We start from the raw sequence: 16,733 nt of genomic DNA, 5'->3' as shown, positions 1-16,733 counted from the left end.
CTGCTTACCGTCTGACATAGTAAGTTCGTTAGTTTGATGCTGAGCTACTCCTGATGCAATAGAGTCTGGCCAGAACCTCTGAACTGGTCGGTTTTGGGCTGTTTTCTTCTTTGTTTTTGGTGTTTCAGAACAGCTAGAATCCAACATTGGCTGCAGAATTCGCCTTCTAGCGTTGATAAACCTACACAAGGGCAAAACACAAACTTCCAAATTAACTATAAAAATATGACATTTTCTAATTAGGACTTTTTCAACCAAACCACTGAGCAAAAATAGTATCATTGCCTCTCAGCTGGATTTTCTTATTTACAGATGCACTTTACAATTTCAGGTCTATATTTAAACATTTTCTTCTCAAAAGAGACTACAAATAATTGTGAGTCTTTTCAAAATATGGCCACATTCGTACCTTTCCATACAATTACAAACAACTCAGTCTTTCACAATTTACCACCAATCAATCAAAATCTTGGGTTAAATCAAATCTACAATTTTTATTTTTATTTTGACAGTGCAAAACTTCAAAGGGATACTTGCTTTGATAAAGGTTTGAGCAAAGCTCTAAGTCAGAGCTCCTTAGAAAAGCAACAAGGAGCAACTCTCCTTCCCCTGTGAGGAAACTACCATGTTCCTTTCTGTGGCTCTGCTTTGCACATTCCTCCCCATCCTTAGAGCAGCCTTCTCCTGCAAAAGTGGCTAAAGGACATCCAGACTGGTCAGTTTGGGCAATGTGTTGAAATCCTCCCAGTGTTCTGGGAATCCTCTCCCCATGTACCAAAGGTCTTTCAAACTGGGTTGCATCAAACAATCTGAGGAATGCCATAATCACCTCCTTAAGGCATTCTTGTCAGCATCACAGTGCACATTGAAGCTAACCAGCCCTAAGCATGTGTTATAAAGGATCTCCAGGCTAGGTGGTTTGGGCCTGAACTGAGGTAATTTGTCAATTCCTTCTCCCAAGATGCTTTTTCAAATTCCCAGCCTAATATTTCCCGTTTGGCTTTATGAGGTCAATTACATGTTGCCACCACTATCCAAATTTCTCTGTTGCAAAATACAGCTGCTTTTTTCCCACAGACTATGAATTTCCAGAAAATAAACATGCAGTATAGAAATTATAAAGGGCCGTGCTGGCCTTGCAGTTAAGATGCTAGGCTTGTCAACCAGAAGTTTGGCGACTGAAGAGACCCAAGCACTTTGTGACAGTCCTTGTTCCCATTCTTGCCTCAGCTCCTGCCCACCTAGCAGTCTAAAAGCATGCAAATGTGAGCAGATAAATAGATACCACTTCAGTGGGTAGGTGCAGCATACTGTGCGCCTCGGCATATAGTCATGCTGGCCACATGACCATGGAAATGTCTTTGGATAACACTGGCTCCCTCGGCTGAGAAACGGAGATGAGCACTGCCCCCTAGATTAGATCTAACTGGATGGAGGAAACCTTTTACCTTTATAGAAATTATGGCAATGAACTGAGACCCAGGTTAAAATTCAAGTTCCCATTTGATCACAGGTGATTTGGGGCCAGTTATTTTCTTAGCTCAACCTATTTCAGAGAGTTCCAGGGGGTAAAATACGAGGAGATGTACAATGTACATTACTCTGAGTCTCTCAGAAGAAAGGAAATAGAAACTATAAAATAATTCTGTTCAACCTACCAGTTGTTAACCTGAAGTAAGGTAAGATTTGTTTGTGCTGCTATCTGTTTTTTCTCATCTTCTGTTGGATAGGGATGCTACAAAAAGAAAGATTTTCGTTCTTCTTTTGGAATTGAATATTTTAAATAAATTGCATTATTAAAACAATTCATTATTTATTACAGCTACTCATATCCCACTTTTTCTAAACATTTGTCCAAAGAAGTTTATAAACAATATAACAGTTGCAACTAAGAATACCATGCACGTTATTTAAAGCAAACATGCTATGATCGTTCTTAAGAGTTTCAGTTAGAGGGGAGGGGTTGCTGCTGCAAGTCCAGCAAAGCTGGTTCTATGGTGGGGGGGTCATCTGTTTTGTTTTTTTTAGGGAAATTTCCAACAAGGCAGTCAGTGGTAATAAGTTTCAAGTTTCCCTTACAGTATAAAGGAAAATTAAAATTAAAAAGTTATTTAATACTCCATAAGCATTTTAGTAGAACTTAGCAGTCCACTAATAAAATAAAATATGACCAGCTAAATTAATCTTTCTATAATGCATCCTGCAGTGACTTCAACTATTGCCATTTAATTCATTTATACCTGCTAAGTTCTTTTTTTCTTTTTTTTCAATATTTTTTTAATATTTTTTATTGAAAAGTTTTACAGTACATTTTTTAAAAAGAAAGAACTCCCTCCCTCCCCCTCCCCTACCCCTTGCCCTCCCCTCCCCCGCCCCAACTTCCCAGAGCTGAATACAGGGTATAAACTTTACAAACATAAACTAAAATATGCTAACAAGCTAAAATAAAACATTAAATTCTATTGCACTTTACTGCTAAGTTCTTTTAATGCCATTAATTACAGGCTGTGATTTATTAATGTAATAATAATGTGAGGACACTACTCAAGATTTCCATTTCCCAGCAATTAAAATCCTGATGGTATTAATAGTCAATTTACAGTATTCATGATAGTGCCAGACTTTTCTTAAATAAAAATTACAGGCTCATAAGAAATCTCCTTCCTAAAATGCCTATTAGTTTCCAAATTATTTTTATGTGCAGATAATCACAAAAGAAAGAGCAAATGTTTCTACTATTCTATTAGAATTCTCTCACTATCGGCATATTGATGATACTTCACTCCAAATTGATAGTCCTGTGTAGATATTGAAGAAGGTAGGAGAAAATGAAGTGCCTTTGGGTCCAACACTCCACTCTGGCCCATCCCATTCAGGAAGGAACAGAGATACCCTAACACCATGCATCCAGTTTTAAACCCTTGCAAGCAGTCCAGAAAAAATCATGCTTCACAGTATAAAAGCTGCTGAAAGAGGACAAATAGAATAGAATAGAATAGAATAGAATAGAATAGAATAGAATAGAATAGAATAGAATAGAATAGAATAGAATAGAATAGAATAGAATAGAATAGAATATGGAAAGGACCATGGAGGTCTTCTAGTCCAGCCCTCTGCTCAAGCAGGAGAACCTATACCATCTCAGACAAGTGACTGTCTAGTCTCTTCTTAAAAATCTCCAGTGATGGAGCGCACACGATTTCAAGAGGCAAGCTGTTCCACTGGTTAATCGTCCTCACTATCAGGAAGTTTCTCCTTAATTCCAGGTTGCTTCTCTCTCTGCTCAGTTCCCAACCATTGTTTCTTGTACTACCCTCTGGTGTTTTGGAGAATAATGTAACCTCCTCTTTGTGGCAGCCCCTCAAATACTGGACTACTGCTATCATGTCTCCTCTATTTCTTCTTTTCTTTAGACTAGCCAAGACCAATTCCTGCAGCCGCTCTTCGTATGTTTTAGTCTCCAGGCCTTTGATCATCTTAGTTGCTCTTCTCTGAATTTTTTCTAACCTCTCAACATCTTATGTGATATGGTGACCAAAATTGGCTGCAGTATTCCAGGTGTGGTCTTACTAGGGTTTTATAAAGTGGTACTAATACTTCATGTGATCTTGATTCTATGCCTCTGTTTATACAACCTAGGACTGTATTAGCTTTTTTGGTTGCTGCTGCACACTGCTGGTCAAGTGATCGTCCACTAGGACTCCAAGGTCCCTCTGTTTTAAGCCATGTCTCACCTAGCCTTTGATTTTTCTTGCCTAAATTTAAAACTTTGCTTTTCTCCACATTGAAACTCATTTTGTTGGATAGGGCCCGTTGTTCAAGTTTGTCAACATCCTTTTTGGATCCTGAGTTTGTCTTCTGGGATGTTGGCTACTCCTGTCAGTTTGGTGTCATCTGCAAATTTGATGAGTTCCCCTTCTAGTCTCTTGTCTAAGTCATTGATGAAGATATTGAAGAGTACTGGGCCTAAGACGGAACCTTGTAGTACCCTGCTGCTTACTTCTCTCCATGTGGATGTAGTGCCATTGAGGACTACTCGTTGAGTACGGTTTGCCAGCCAGCTCCAAATCCATATGGTCATGATGTTGTCTATTCCACCTTTTTCTAGCTTACCAAGGAGTAGGTAGTGGTCTACTTTATCAAATGCCTTACTGAAATCTAAATATACTACATCCACAGCATTTCGCTGGTCTACTAGTTTAGTCACTTTATCGAAGAATGAAATAAGATTGGTTTGGCATGATCTGTTTTTAACAAACCCATGCTGGTTACTAGTTATAACTTTGTTTGCTTCTAGTTGTTCGCAGATTTGTTTTTTGATTATCTTTTCTAGGATCTTCTCAGATATTGACGTTAAACTGATTAGTCTGTAGTTTCCTGGGTCTGTTCTTTTCCCTTTCTTGAAGATGGGAACCCCATCAGCCCTTTTCCAATCCTCAGGTACTTCCCCAGTGCTCCAGGATTTATGAAATGGTGTAATGGTTCTGAGATAACATCTGCCAGCTCCTTCAGAACTCTGGGATGTAATTGGTCAGGTCCCAGTGATTTATACTTGTGAAGGTCGGATAGATGTTCTCTTACCATTTTCTTATTTTTTGTTTTGTCTTTTGCAGTAGTTTTTTTTGTATGTTCAGCTAAAGTTTCTTTTTGTGAAACTTTTTTGTGAAATAGTTGTGCCATCTCCATTCAGGACCAACCAAGTGTCATCCATGAGACCAACCAATTAAATTTCTGTCCCATGCTCAGGTCTGAACTCAAAACTGCCAAGGACCCAAATAATTTCTATTTTCCAGAGCCCTTTGCCACTGCATTTCCCCATTTTCAGTAAACTTCCTAGGACCATGGTGGTGAACCTATGGCACGGGTGCCACAGGTGGCACGCAGAGCACTCTCTGTGGGCACGCGTGCCGTCACCCCAGTCCTAGGCCTTCAGCTGGGTTTTATAAAACCTTTTCGCTTTAGGCCTCTGCTGCCGTGTACAAAAAAAAGGTTCAATCAATCAATCAATCAATTTCAACTTCTCGTGGGATAAAAAAAGTTCTCGCAAAGTTGGAATTGATTGATAGAACTTTTTAGTCCCACCCAGTCTGCCTTTACCACTGCAGCCACGCACACCCAATGGGCCATGCCCATCCTTGGCCACACCCACCCAAAGGGCCATACCCACCCGGCACCTGATGATACATAAGTGGATTTTGGGTTGCAGTCTGGGCACTCGGTCTCTAAAAGGTTTGCCATCTCTGTCCTAGGATGATAATTGTTCAGTTTTGTTTCATTGGATCTTAATAAGCAAATAATCCAATGTCTCTGCAAGGTTCTCTGGCACATCACTTTTCCTAAAAAAATGTGTTGCCTATAGCCCAGCTCCAGTCCTCTCCTTTGCCACTTTAATTAACCCTGTGCAAACCACATTGGCAGAACTCAGATTGCAGAGGATTCTGTTCACTTCCTTAAGCTTCACAGGCTCAAAATCTGCCCAGATAATGTTACAAGGCATCAGCTTTGTCATCTCAGTAGATTCTGTCCATCTAGTTTCCAAATTTGAGTGTACACAAGCAATTGTATCTATTATAAATGCTTGGCCAGACAATGACAACTTAATGTGCACTGACTGGGTTTTCCAGCCATTAAAAACACTTTAAATAGTGCCAGCATTCCATGAACAAAAAATAAGGGCAGGGGAGTAATTATGCTATGCTGTGTGCCTTTATTGTCACAGAGTAAGTTCGAACCTGACATATTCACTCCTTGCTTCTTCTTTTTTTTACATCACTACAGGCATTTCTTCACCTGCTTCATTTCACAGAGCTGCTCAGTAAATCAAGGAGAAGCACAGGATTGGTGAACTGAATGGAATTGTTGAAAATTTCATTGGCATGGAATAAACATCCTCCAGATCACTTGGAAACTCCCCAAGTGTCATCTGGAAATTTGTTAGTTCCATCAAACATCTGTGCTTGACCATCTTAGCAGATCCCTTCTCCCTGCAAAGGTTTGTGTCCCCCTCCCCCTCCCAGTTAATCCTACTATCATGAGGAAGTGATTTATGTCGGACTGACAGAAAAGTCCGCCAGAACTGGATCATGACCCATACATTCCATAACTACAAGGTATGGCCAGTCACATGAGTTAGGCTAGTGATGACTTGGGATCAGTCCATGGTTACTGTGGCAGCCATGGAATCCTGAGCTACCCCCAATTCCAAGGAGGGGAAATGAAATCATTTAATACTAACAGTCTAGCTGAATCCATAACCTCCTCTGCAGTGAAGTTAAGTAGCTGAATGAGGGATGCTGCTATACAACTGGGAGGATAATGGAAGTACCCCGTTTTCCCTTTTGTCCCAGTATCATGAACAAGGCCTCTCATCTTGCCCCTTTTGGAACAGTGCCCTCCTAACAGCTAAAATCTTTTGGTATACAAAAGCCCCATCACTTCTTCTACCTCAGGTTGGGACTGATGCAAAATTCATAACCCATCTCCACAAAATTCTATAGAGGGACTTCTTCTCTTTATCCAGCCTGGCTTTAGGAATATAAGCCAGGTCTATCCTCTCCTTAATTACATAATGGACAAAGTAGGTTTTATTACAGATGGACTTGGCATTTAATAGCATCATGTTGAGTTGGAGTACTCAACAATCCAGCTACCGGTATCTGTTTCTTGACTAGAGACTGGGAAGCCTGAAGTATGAACTTTTAAAGCAAATCTCCAACAAAGAACAATAATGCAGATGCAAATCTTTTCTTTCTCTGTTTAGTATTAGCTGATCTTATATATTGTACATCAGAAGGGAAGGATGATATGCATCAAGAAATGTTCCTTGATAGTGCAATAGAATGATTATTTGTAACCGTTGCATATGAGTATGTGGCTCAGACTGTTTAAAACAGGCATATCCAATCCATTCTGTTCAAACAGACATCTCCAAGTCTGCTGTTACAGAAATGGCTAGTATGAAAGTAAGTGAAAGTAAAAAGTTGAAGATATTACATTACTATTTTTATTCTACTGTGCTGAAAAAGTTAGAAGTTAACCCTTTTTTCTTCTCTTCCCCCCTTCCCATATTTTTCCTCCCCCCTTTCCCTTCCCCATTAATTTTATTTTGATTTGTATTTTCTATTATGAAAAAAAATCAACATATCAACTTACTAGAGAGACAGTAGAATTCTATTTCTATAATACATTTGATGATGAATATCGTTTGATTATGGATACAATAAAAGTGGTAAAATGCTGTCTCCTTTAATTAAAACCAACAGCACTATGTAATACCCATGGATTAAATGTTATAATTATATAGACAGAGCATGTATGTAAAATAAAAAAACTTCTGGCAACATTTATATGATCTTTCAGTTAATGAATAAGCTGATTATGACTATATAAATCACAAGATAAATGTGTGATCCTAAACTAACAACACATGGGGCCCCTTGAGTATGGAGTACATTCAGTAAAACAAATCACATAACAATCCTGCTTCTGCATATAACTAAACTTCATTTTATACAATGAATTTCTCCCAAACCCAGAGGAAGTGCCTAGATTGACAGAAATTTAAATATAGCTCTCAAAAGACTACTGATTGAACGAGCACATGATTTTTACAAAAATCCTCATACAAATGAAATAAAACCAGAAAAATCACAAGTTTACATAAGAGCGTTAGTGAAGGTCTGATTCATCTTTAGCAAATCAATTTAACTTGTTTTTCGATGGGAGATATAGAAATAGACTGTAAACATTTCATTTCAGAATAAAGTATTGTCTCTCGTGAAATTGGTACAGGAGAAAATAGCCAAGCAAACAAGCAAATGAATCATTGAATAAATCAATCCAGAGTTCTCACTCAAAGTACAAATGATCAAGCTTAAATTATTGACCAGTGTGTGAGGTCCTAGACCTAGAGTATGACCAGAGAAAAGACAGATGGAGTCAATTACAGCAGCAATGTGTGTAACATTGGAAGATCTGAAGGAGCAAGTTGGGGACAGTTCCTGGTCATGAAGACTCAACCCAACTTGATAGCACATAATCAATAAAATAGCTAAAATTATAATCAGTAAGATTTTTTTTAAAAAGTGTTCCCAATCACTGAGATCAATTCTTACCCCTATATGCTGGAAAAGCCAAGATCTCATCACGTTTGTAGCATGTTTTGGAAGAACACCTCTTTTATTCTTTGATGATCCATCATCTTGATGCAAGATGCTTAAATCTTGGTTTAACTGTAACTGGAGCTACACAATAGCACAACTTTATTAAAACACTATAGATATAATAAAAAATCCTTAATATTTCATAAGAATAATTAAAAAGCACACATTTTACATTAAAAATAAGAGGAGTGCTACACATGTACTGTTTCAGATTGTATGCAAAAGCTATATATGTCAATGCTCAGTTCTTAACAGAACGTATGGAAAACTATCAGATTAGGAGAAAGAGTTCTAACCCTGTGCTCTTTAGATGTTTTCTATGTACAGGGAATTTTATTTTATGAAGTGAGTAAAACAAACCTGTGAATTCTGGATCCTGATGGTTCCAGGTGATAGTGCTTGTGTTACTACTTGTCCTTGAGGTGTGACCACTGTTACTGGCTGATATACTGTGCCACCTTAAAAGAATGCAGCAATCAAGTAAATAAGAAAACAAGAGATAATAGATTAATTGATAGTTATTATTAGAGATGCAGGATGTAGGTATGTTTAAAACAGGGGTCGGCAACCTAAAAAAGAAAAAGAGCCACTGGGAACCGGTTCCATCACAAATTAAAAAAAGAGGGAGCCGCGTGCGTGTGTCCATGCACGCGCATGCGCAAAAAGGTTTTTTTGCGCATGCGCGGACGCACGCGGCTGCCATTTTTTAAAAAATGAGATGGAACCGGTTCCCGGTTGCCCGATGGCGACGGCCCGTCTGCAAAGCTGCCGCTTTCGGCAGCTTTGCAGACGGGCCGTGGCAGCTTCCGCAAAGAGCGGCGCCCCTGCCCATTCCGAGAGGTGCGCGCGCACCTCTCCGAACGACCGGAGGTGCGCGCGTACCTCCGCGCGAATGGGCAGCGGTGCCGCTCTTTCAGGAAGCCCGCCGCGGCCCGTCTGTGAAGCTGCCGAAAGCGGCAGCTTAGCAAACGGGCTGCGGCAGCTTCCGCAAAGAGCGGCGCCCCTGCCCATTCCGAGAGGTGCGCGCGCACCTCTCCGAACGACCGGAGGTGCGCGCGTACCTCCGCGCGAATGGGCAGCGGTGCCGCTCTTTCAGGAAGCCCGCCGCGGCCCGTCTGTGAAGCTGCCGAAAGCGGCAGCTTAGCAAACGGGCTGCGGCAGCTTCCGCAAAGAGCGGCGCCCCTGCCCATTCCGAGAGGTGCGCGCGCACCTCTCCGAACGACCGGAGGTGCGCGCGTACCTCCGCGCGAATGGGCAGCGGTGCCGCTCTTTCAGGAAGCCCGCCGCGGCCCGTCTGTGAAGCTGCCGAAAGCGGCAGCTTAGCAAACGGGCTGCGGCAGCTTCCGCAAAGAGCGGCGCCCCTGCCCATTCCGAGAGGTCCGCGCGCACCTCTCCGAACGACCGGAGGTGCGCGCGTACCTCCGCGCGAATGGGCAGCGGTGCCGCTCTTTCAGGAAGCCCGCCGCGGCCCGTCTGTGAAGCTGCCGAAAGCGGCAGCTTAGCAAACGGGCTGCGGCAGCTTCCGCAAAGAGCGGCGCCCCTGCCCATTCCGAGAGGTGCGCGCGCACCTCTCCGAACGACCGGAGTTGCGCGCGCACCTCCCCAAACCTTTGGGGAGGTGCGCGCGTACCTCCGTGCGAAGGGGCAGCGGCGCCGCTCTTTCAGGAAGCTGCCGAAAGCGAAGGGGCAGCGGCGCCGCTCTTTCAGGAAGCTGCCGAAAGCGGCAGCTTCCTGAAAGAGCGGCACCGCTGCCCGTTCGCGCGGAGGTACGCGCGCACCTCCCCAAAGGTTTGGGGAGGTGCGCGCGCACCTCCGCCCATTCGGGGAGGTGCGCGTGCACCTCTCCAAACGGGCGGTGCCACTCTCCATTTGGAGAGGTGCGCGCGCACCACTGCCCGTTGGAAGAGGTGCGCGCGCACCGGGCGGCTGGGAGCCGCAAGAGACGGCTCAAAGAGCCGCATGCGGCTCCGGAGCCACAGGTTGCCGACCTGTGGTTTAAAACATAAAACTACTTTTAAAATGCAAAACTGAATATTTTTTTCCGATCCCATAGAATGTTTTACTTTTTTTTGGAAGCAGAAATTCAGGAAAAAGTCCCCCCAAAGTCCAAAAAGTTAAAATGGCAGTCTCAATAGTGCAACTGAAGCTCTGCTCCTTTGCATACGTGTGTGATGGCAGTGCATAAACAAAAGAGTCAGGTTTTGATAGTGCTACCAAAACCAGCATTTTTACTTCTTTAACCTCCGCTGCATACGTAACTAAGAATGTTTTTACTACATCTGATATTATTAGGTAAATTAGTTATTATGCCGTAAATATTTTTAATTACTCAAATATATTTGTTTTGCCTTCATTTTCTTTTCATTAGATCATAAGAAGAGTAAGACTAGACAAATTACTCTTTGAAAATTAAAGCTATTGTTTAAAACGGTGTTCCAATCATCTCAAGATAAATAGATGGTATGTATTAAAAATAACTTTTATAACATTTTTCTCTTTAGACACTATTAAACAGCCAGAAGCACACAAACACATATATTTACACACTTAGATAAAATGCAATATTTGAATGTTTAGTGTTTCTTACCTGCAACTGTTGCCATAGTTACATTTCCCTGCTGCAGTGCTGATGCAGGTACCACAATCCCCTGGGGACTCAGTGTACCTGTGATGGCACTTTGAATTGGCTAGAAAGAGTAACAACAAGAATTACATAGCCTTATATTTATGAATGTTCCCATGATTTCAATTGAAAAAATACGATGTTGACTGACAAGTATGATTAAAAAAGCCTGTTATGAAAAAAAATTCAATGAAAAGAATAAACAAACAATAAATTGTGTATGTTGATTCTAAAGTTAGCTCTCTTTCCAATACTGAAATATTCACAGAATAGTTTAAAGTCATAATAATGTGGAATTATAATTAAACCACACACTAGTTCCTCTACCACTCAATACTATTACATAGTGAAAGCTTGAATTTGTATGTCAAATTGTTAGAGATAATGGGATGACTATTTGGAGATGGCTATTGGTATTTTAACCTAGATTTTTTTTAAAAAAAATAAAGAATAAATAAATTGTACAGGCTTTCAGTCTTCAAAATCACCTGAGCATTTTAAACCTAAGCAGAAAAAATGATTTTTTAAATATTTTGCTCAAGTTTAAAATATTTACTCAAATTAGTAAATCATCAAATAAAATACCATCTAATGTATGAATTGCAAGAATGCAGTTTAATCAGTTGACATGAGGTTGGCATGAAACGTTCAATGAAATTCAATGAATTTCTAAAAACATATATCAATATGTTTAGACCAGGGGTGTCAAACTCAATTTCACTGAGGGCCGCATCAGCATTGCAGTTGCCCTCAAGGGGCTGGGTGGGTATGGCCAGGGTGGGCATGGCCTACTGGGTGGGCGTGGCCAGCTCTACATCGTTCGCATCAAGGGTGCCTATGGGGGCCTGGGCTGGAGTGGGACAGATCTGAGTGTCTCTGGCAGAAGGAGGGTCTCTGGGCCAGGGCCAAGGCAGTGGGGGCCGTTCCCTCACTGTTTCCAGGATGGCTTCGCGGGCCACATGAAACCACTTTGTGGGCTGGATCCGGCCCCCGGGCCTTGTGTTTGACATGTCTGGTTTAGACTATTCATAATTAATTTATTTTTTCTTCTGTAATGGTAAACATATGCTTCCAATAGGTTTCTAGGAGGGTTCTAATAGTAATGAAGATGAATATAATAAACTATTTAATGGATTTATTTCTTCATAGTACTTATACTGTTCCAATCTCAAGCGTCTCTGAGCAGCACGCAACATCCCCACCTCCACCCCCAAAAATAAAATAATAATAATAATGAATAACTAAATCCAAATCAATATCAAAAACAAACCATCAAAAGCAAAGGTCAAACCAAAATAGTTGGCATCAGTCATGCAGCTGAAGTCAAAAACATGTTGAAATAAAACATTTTAAATTGGTTTATGGAATTTCAGGAAAGTGGGAGAGGCTTGGACCTCTGGGGGAAATGTATCCCCAAAGGTAGGGGCTCTTTCAGAAAATTCCTGTAATAACCACAAGAAGGATGAGAACTTTCAGGTTATCTCTTGAGGACCAGACTGAATGGGCAGAATCAATTTTGCAAGGTATTGTCCAATACATCCAGGCACTGCACTATTGAGGATTTTTTTTACCTTTAACAACCAGCATTTTGGATTGGCCCTGACAGCCTATTCGTAAGCAATATAGTGCCTTTAGTAGAGATATAATAGTGGGGTTAGGGTTAGAACAGAATGTCCATTAAATCCAAATTGGATTTTATGCTTGTGTTGTTTATCTATGCATAAATTATCACACAGAGATTTATTTACTATTGCATTTTATCTTCAATAAACTCTGATCCAATAAATCAAAATTTAATTTGGCAGACCTCATTCTGAAATGTAAATAATACCTAAATTTAAACAGAAATAGTAAATTACATAATTATTTAAACTGGTGGAAAAACCACCCAACTTCCATTACTATTATAAAAATTCAATTGCCAATTGGGACACATTTCAATAATAAAAATATTATGCAGCAAAATAAAGGCCCATAGGTTAGTGATGGACATTTATAATCCATATTGTTTCAGGTTAGATTTTCATGCCTTCAGTTAATGCAGTGATGGTTGATCTTTGGATTGCCAGTGGCCTTGCTTAATATACTTTGGGTGGCTAAGACAAATTTTTCGATTTTATTTTATTGGATTTACAGGGGAAGTTCAGGATTTTTGTTGTTGTTTAATTTTGTGAAGCCATAAGGCTTAAACATTAGTGTTTCTCCATGTTTCTCATCTTAACAGGGCAGAAAACAGTGCAATTAATACTGTGGTAAGAGGTACTTGGATGTGCAAAAAGGGAGTAACGGTCTGTTTCCAAATTGAAGTAGTCTAATATTTGCAGCATGTTTTCTTAAATTCCTCTCCCAACATAAGTCAATCAGGACAAGAGACATTTCATGACTAAAGTATGAGATGAGTGATTCCTGCTCTTTAATATTTTTTCACCTGGTCTCTTATGTCCATGGTTTCTTATGCTTAGATTTAGCTATTGAATCAGAAGAACTTTATGCTCTGAAGTCTTGTGTATATGATGGAGAGCTGTCAAGAACTTTCTTCCTGCACTGAGAACTCCCCTATCATGGACAGGGTCATTATTTGCAATGAGATGAACAAAGCCAACCCAAAACTTAGGCCAAGGAAACAGTGCCAAAGAAGTGTAATGATAATTGTGTCAATTTTGCTCTACTGCTCACATTTTCTGGTGACTCTTTCCATGAAGACAGCTGCTCCAGCAAATCCAAGCTATCTTTATCATGTTTAAAGTTGCTGGACTGCAGACAAAGAGTTGACAAATTATAGCCATTCTTTAAGAATTACAATTTCATGTACCGGATTACTAAGAACTGCACAAGGGAGACCTGGTATCTTTAATAACATCACAAAGACTTAAACATTGCTAATTGGCAAGTCATAGATCATCCATTTTAAAACTGTATGGTTATGCATTCAATCAAATTATTAAGATGGCATATTATACTTAAGATTTTTAAAAATCTACTTTTATCTATCTTGAATCTTTTTGGAATATGGTACATTACAAAACAATTAAGAAAATAAGCTTCATTTATCATGAAAGTTACCTGGGGTTGTACTGGTGAATAAGGACTCCCAGATTCCCCACTTAGCAGAGTTTCACTGTTCATTTTAGTCTTTAGACATGCAATATAGCGACTACAAAAATCTTTACAGAGCTCATTAACTTTTTCTAGCTCAAGCAGATGAATTCGTAAAACCTGAATTGCTTTTACCATCTGAGAATAAACAAACAGAATTTTAAAACAACATACAAAAATGTCTGCGCTTCATTTACATTGACAATACTATATTTATATCCAGTCTCAGTGACAGAGTTTGCAATGAAGTTCAGGGACTGCAGTTTACAACCATTAAAATGAAAGATGTCATTAAATACACAGAATAAAGTCACAAAACAATAGTAGTAATAATAATATGTTTAGAGAAAAAGGGCTTGGCCTAATGTTAAACATGGATAGAATAAAACTTGCTGGCAAACAGATTTACTATATTTATATTCTTGTCTTTCAGTATATACAAATCTTCACAAGGTACTTTTTAAGCAACACAGACAATTATAAATAAAAATATGATGTATTATTAAAAAGAAAGAAAAATATTTCCTACATGGCTGTTGAATGTAATTGAAATGCTAAGATTTGGGAGGAAAAGTCTAGCTGAGAACACCTTTTCCTTTCTTTTAATGAAAATGACTACTGAGAGAATCTTCCATTTGATTACTGTTAAGTTTCACCTTAAATACCAAAGTCACTTGGAGAAGAATTTCTGAAAATCCTACTATACTGCTACTCAAGTTATGCAACATAATTCATATAAACCTTGAGTTTGACTTTCATAAAAAAACAACAACGGCTAAAGCTGCTTTACTTTGCAATACAGGTAGTTCTCGACTTACAATCATTAGTTTAGTGACTGTTCGAAGTTACAACAGCACAGAAAAAAAGTGACTTATGAACGTTTTTCACATTTATAACCATTGCAGCATCCCCATGGTCACATTGTCAAAATTCAGATGCTTGGCAACTGGCATGTAATGTATGATAATTGCAGTGTCCCAGGGTCATGTGATCACCTTTTGCAACCTTCTGACAAGCAAAGTCAATGGGGAAGCCAGATTCATTTAACGACTTGTGTTACTAAGAGACTAGTAAGAAATGCAGTGACTCACTTAACAGTGGCAAGAAAAGTCATGAGGCAAAACTCACTTAATAACTGACCTGTTTAGCAATGGAAAATTTGGGCTCAATTGTTATCGTAAGTCAAGGACTACCTGTACATTATTTAACAACCAGTTCATTAAACATTAATTGAAATACAAACGTTGACAAATTTTGCTTAATGATCTTTTAAAAAATGATTTATTTCAGTGCTTTCTGAATTCGTAGTCATTTAAATAGACAGGTACTTTGCAACTTCATTTTATTCCTTAAATGAAACTATCTAACAAAGAGGAAAAAAAGAAACTTCTTTGGGGGAACAATCTTTTTTACTAGGGGTTGTGGTAGTTTGTGGAGATGCACAGTTTGTTTATATGAGGAGATGGCCATATTTTTACTGTTTTTATATGTTAGCTGTTAAAAATCATTGGAGATGGACAGTCAAAAAGTAATGGAAAAAAGGTCAGTTTGCCAAATAATATCTGGAAATGTATGCAGAAATGCTTCCTTCCTTTGATCCATATTTATTTGTTATGATGGCCATGTTGGAAACAAAGAATACTTTATTGCAGGTTTCAAGGAAAGAAATAGAGTCAAAATAAACATAATTTTAAAATAGCAAGATTTGTATAAATACAACAAAAGAAGCATAAATTAATATGTCACTTTTTTCCTAAAATGCTTTTACTTACTAAATTATCCGTTTCTGGGTCTTCACAAAAAAAGGGTTTTCCTTCCTTCTCCTGTTTCCTAACAAAGTTTTCAATATCTACGTCAAAACTTGCAGATGTTGTGCCTTCTGAACCCTGTGTAGATTGTTCACATTTTTCAAATAACAGTGCTAATAAGGGAAACAGTGGGTGCCTAGGAATTAAAGATGAGCAAACTATAAGACTATAGAAATTCTCTAAGTCAATATGACAAAACATGTATAATTTAGACACTGCATATATAATAAAATAAATTACATTAACAATTAAAATGCTACACATTCATGGCTAATCTAACCTGGAATAGAAAACCAATTCTTTTGTTTACTGTTTAAATCTACTTGTGCATTGTTGGGAAGAAACTATATTGCATTCGCAAGTGTAAACTTGCTTTTTATTGTTATTTACTATTTTTTTTCATGTTCCAAGCACCAAGAGTTTGCTTATGATTGGGGTGAGATACAAATATAATGAATATGAACATTTTAAAATCTATATTAAAATAGAAACTCTTAAGGACTCGCCCTGAGTCCTTTGGGAGAAGGGCGGTATATAAATAAAATTACTATTATTATTATTAATCTGAAATAAAAATCACAAAATCTTACTTAAATAAACAGAATGTGCACTATCTTATGCTAGTTCAGTAAGTTGCCAGTCTCACTTTAATAGAACTTACTCTCTTGTAAACATGCAGAACACTGACCTAAGTATGTAGTAAAATGGCTGAAAACATATATCCGACTTAATAAAAGAACTCAAAATATATAGTTTGTTGGTGCGCTTGCTATTAAATGTTTGAGTTCAGGTAGCTATTTAAATAGTGATTCTACACTGTGAGTGCACTGGGATCGGTACTTATTCTATACCACATAATTTTATACTACCATCGTATACAGGTATACATGACCTCACCCAAGAAAATAAAATTGCAGGAGTTCTCAACTTTGGCTACAGTGGTGAAATACAGAAGAGTTTGGATACTGAAAGGAAGAAGGCTTCAGAATCCTATCCTCTATTAGTATGGTCTCTTTCAACTGTGATTTCCTACTACATCCCAGA

General features: G+C 39.0%; 1 protein-coding gene across 3 annotated transcripts in view; it reads right to left on the bottom strand.

Annotated features, from left to right (window-relative positions):
* The window catches only part of PKNOX1 (PBX/knotted 1 homeobox 1), a 33,237-nt gene that overhangs the window by 2,575 nt on the left and 13,929 nt on the right, over positions 1 to 16,733 (bottom strand). For 2 of the 3 annotated variants that reach the window (XM_083362051.1, XM_083362052.1), the window contains 8 exons: positions 15,654 to 15,825; positions 13,849 to 14,019; positions 13,462 to 13,539; positions 10,750 to 10,849; positions 8,523 to 8,620; positions 8,115 to 8,243; positions 1,659 to 1,735; positions 9 to 181 (listed from right to left, as the gene is read on the bottom strand). In XM_083362051.1, the coding sequence (XP_083218177.1) occupies positions 9 to 181; positions 1,659 to 1,735; positions 8,115 to 8,243; positions 8,523 to 8,620; positions 10,750 to 10,849; positions 13,462 to 13,539; positions 13,849 to 14,019; positions 15,654 to 15,825 (998 nt within the window). The remainder of the gene's footprint in view (positions 1 to 8; positions 182 to 1,658; positions 1,736 to 8,114; positions 8,244 to 8,522; positions 8,621 to 10,749; positions 10,850 to 13,461; positions 13,540 to 13,848; positions 14,020 to 15,653; positions 15,826 to 16,733) is intronic. The other variant, XM_083362053.1, reaches the window with a different exon arrangement.

This window comes from Vipera ursinii (assembly GCF_947247035.1).
Source record: "Vipera ursinii genome assembly, chromosome: 4".
Lineage (NCBI taxonomy): Eukaryota > Metazoa > Chordata > Lepidosauria > Squamata > Viperidae > Vipera > Vipera ursinii.
Note: the sequence above shows the minus strand (reverse complement) of the source record. Positions and strands in the feature narration are given on the sequence as shown.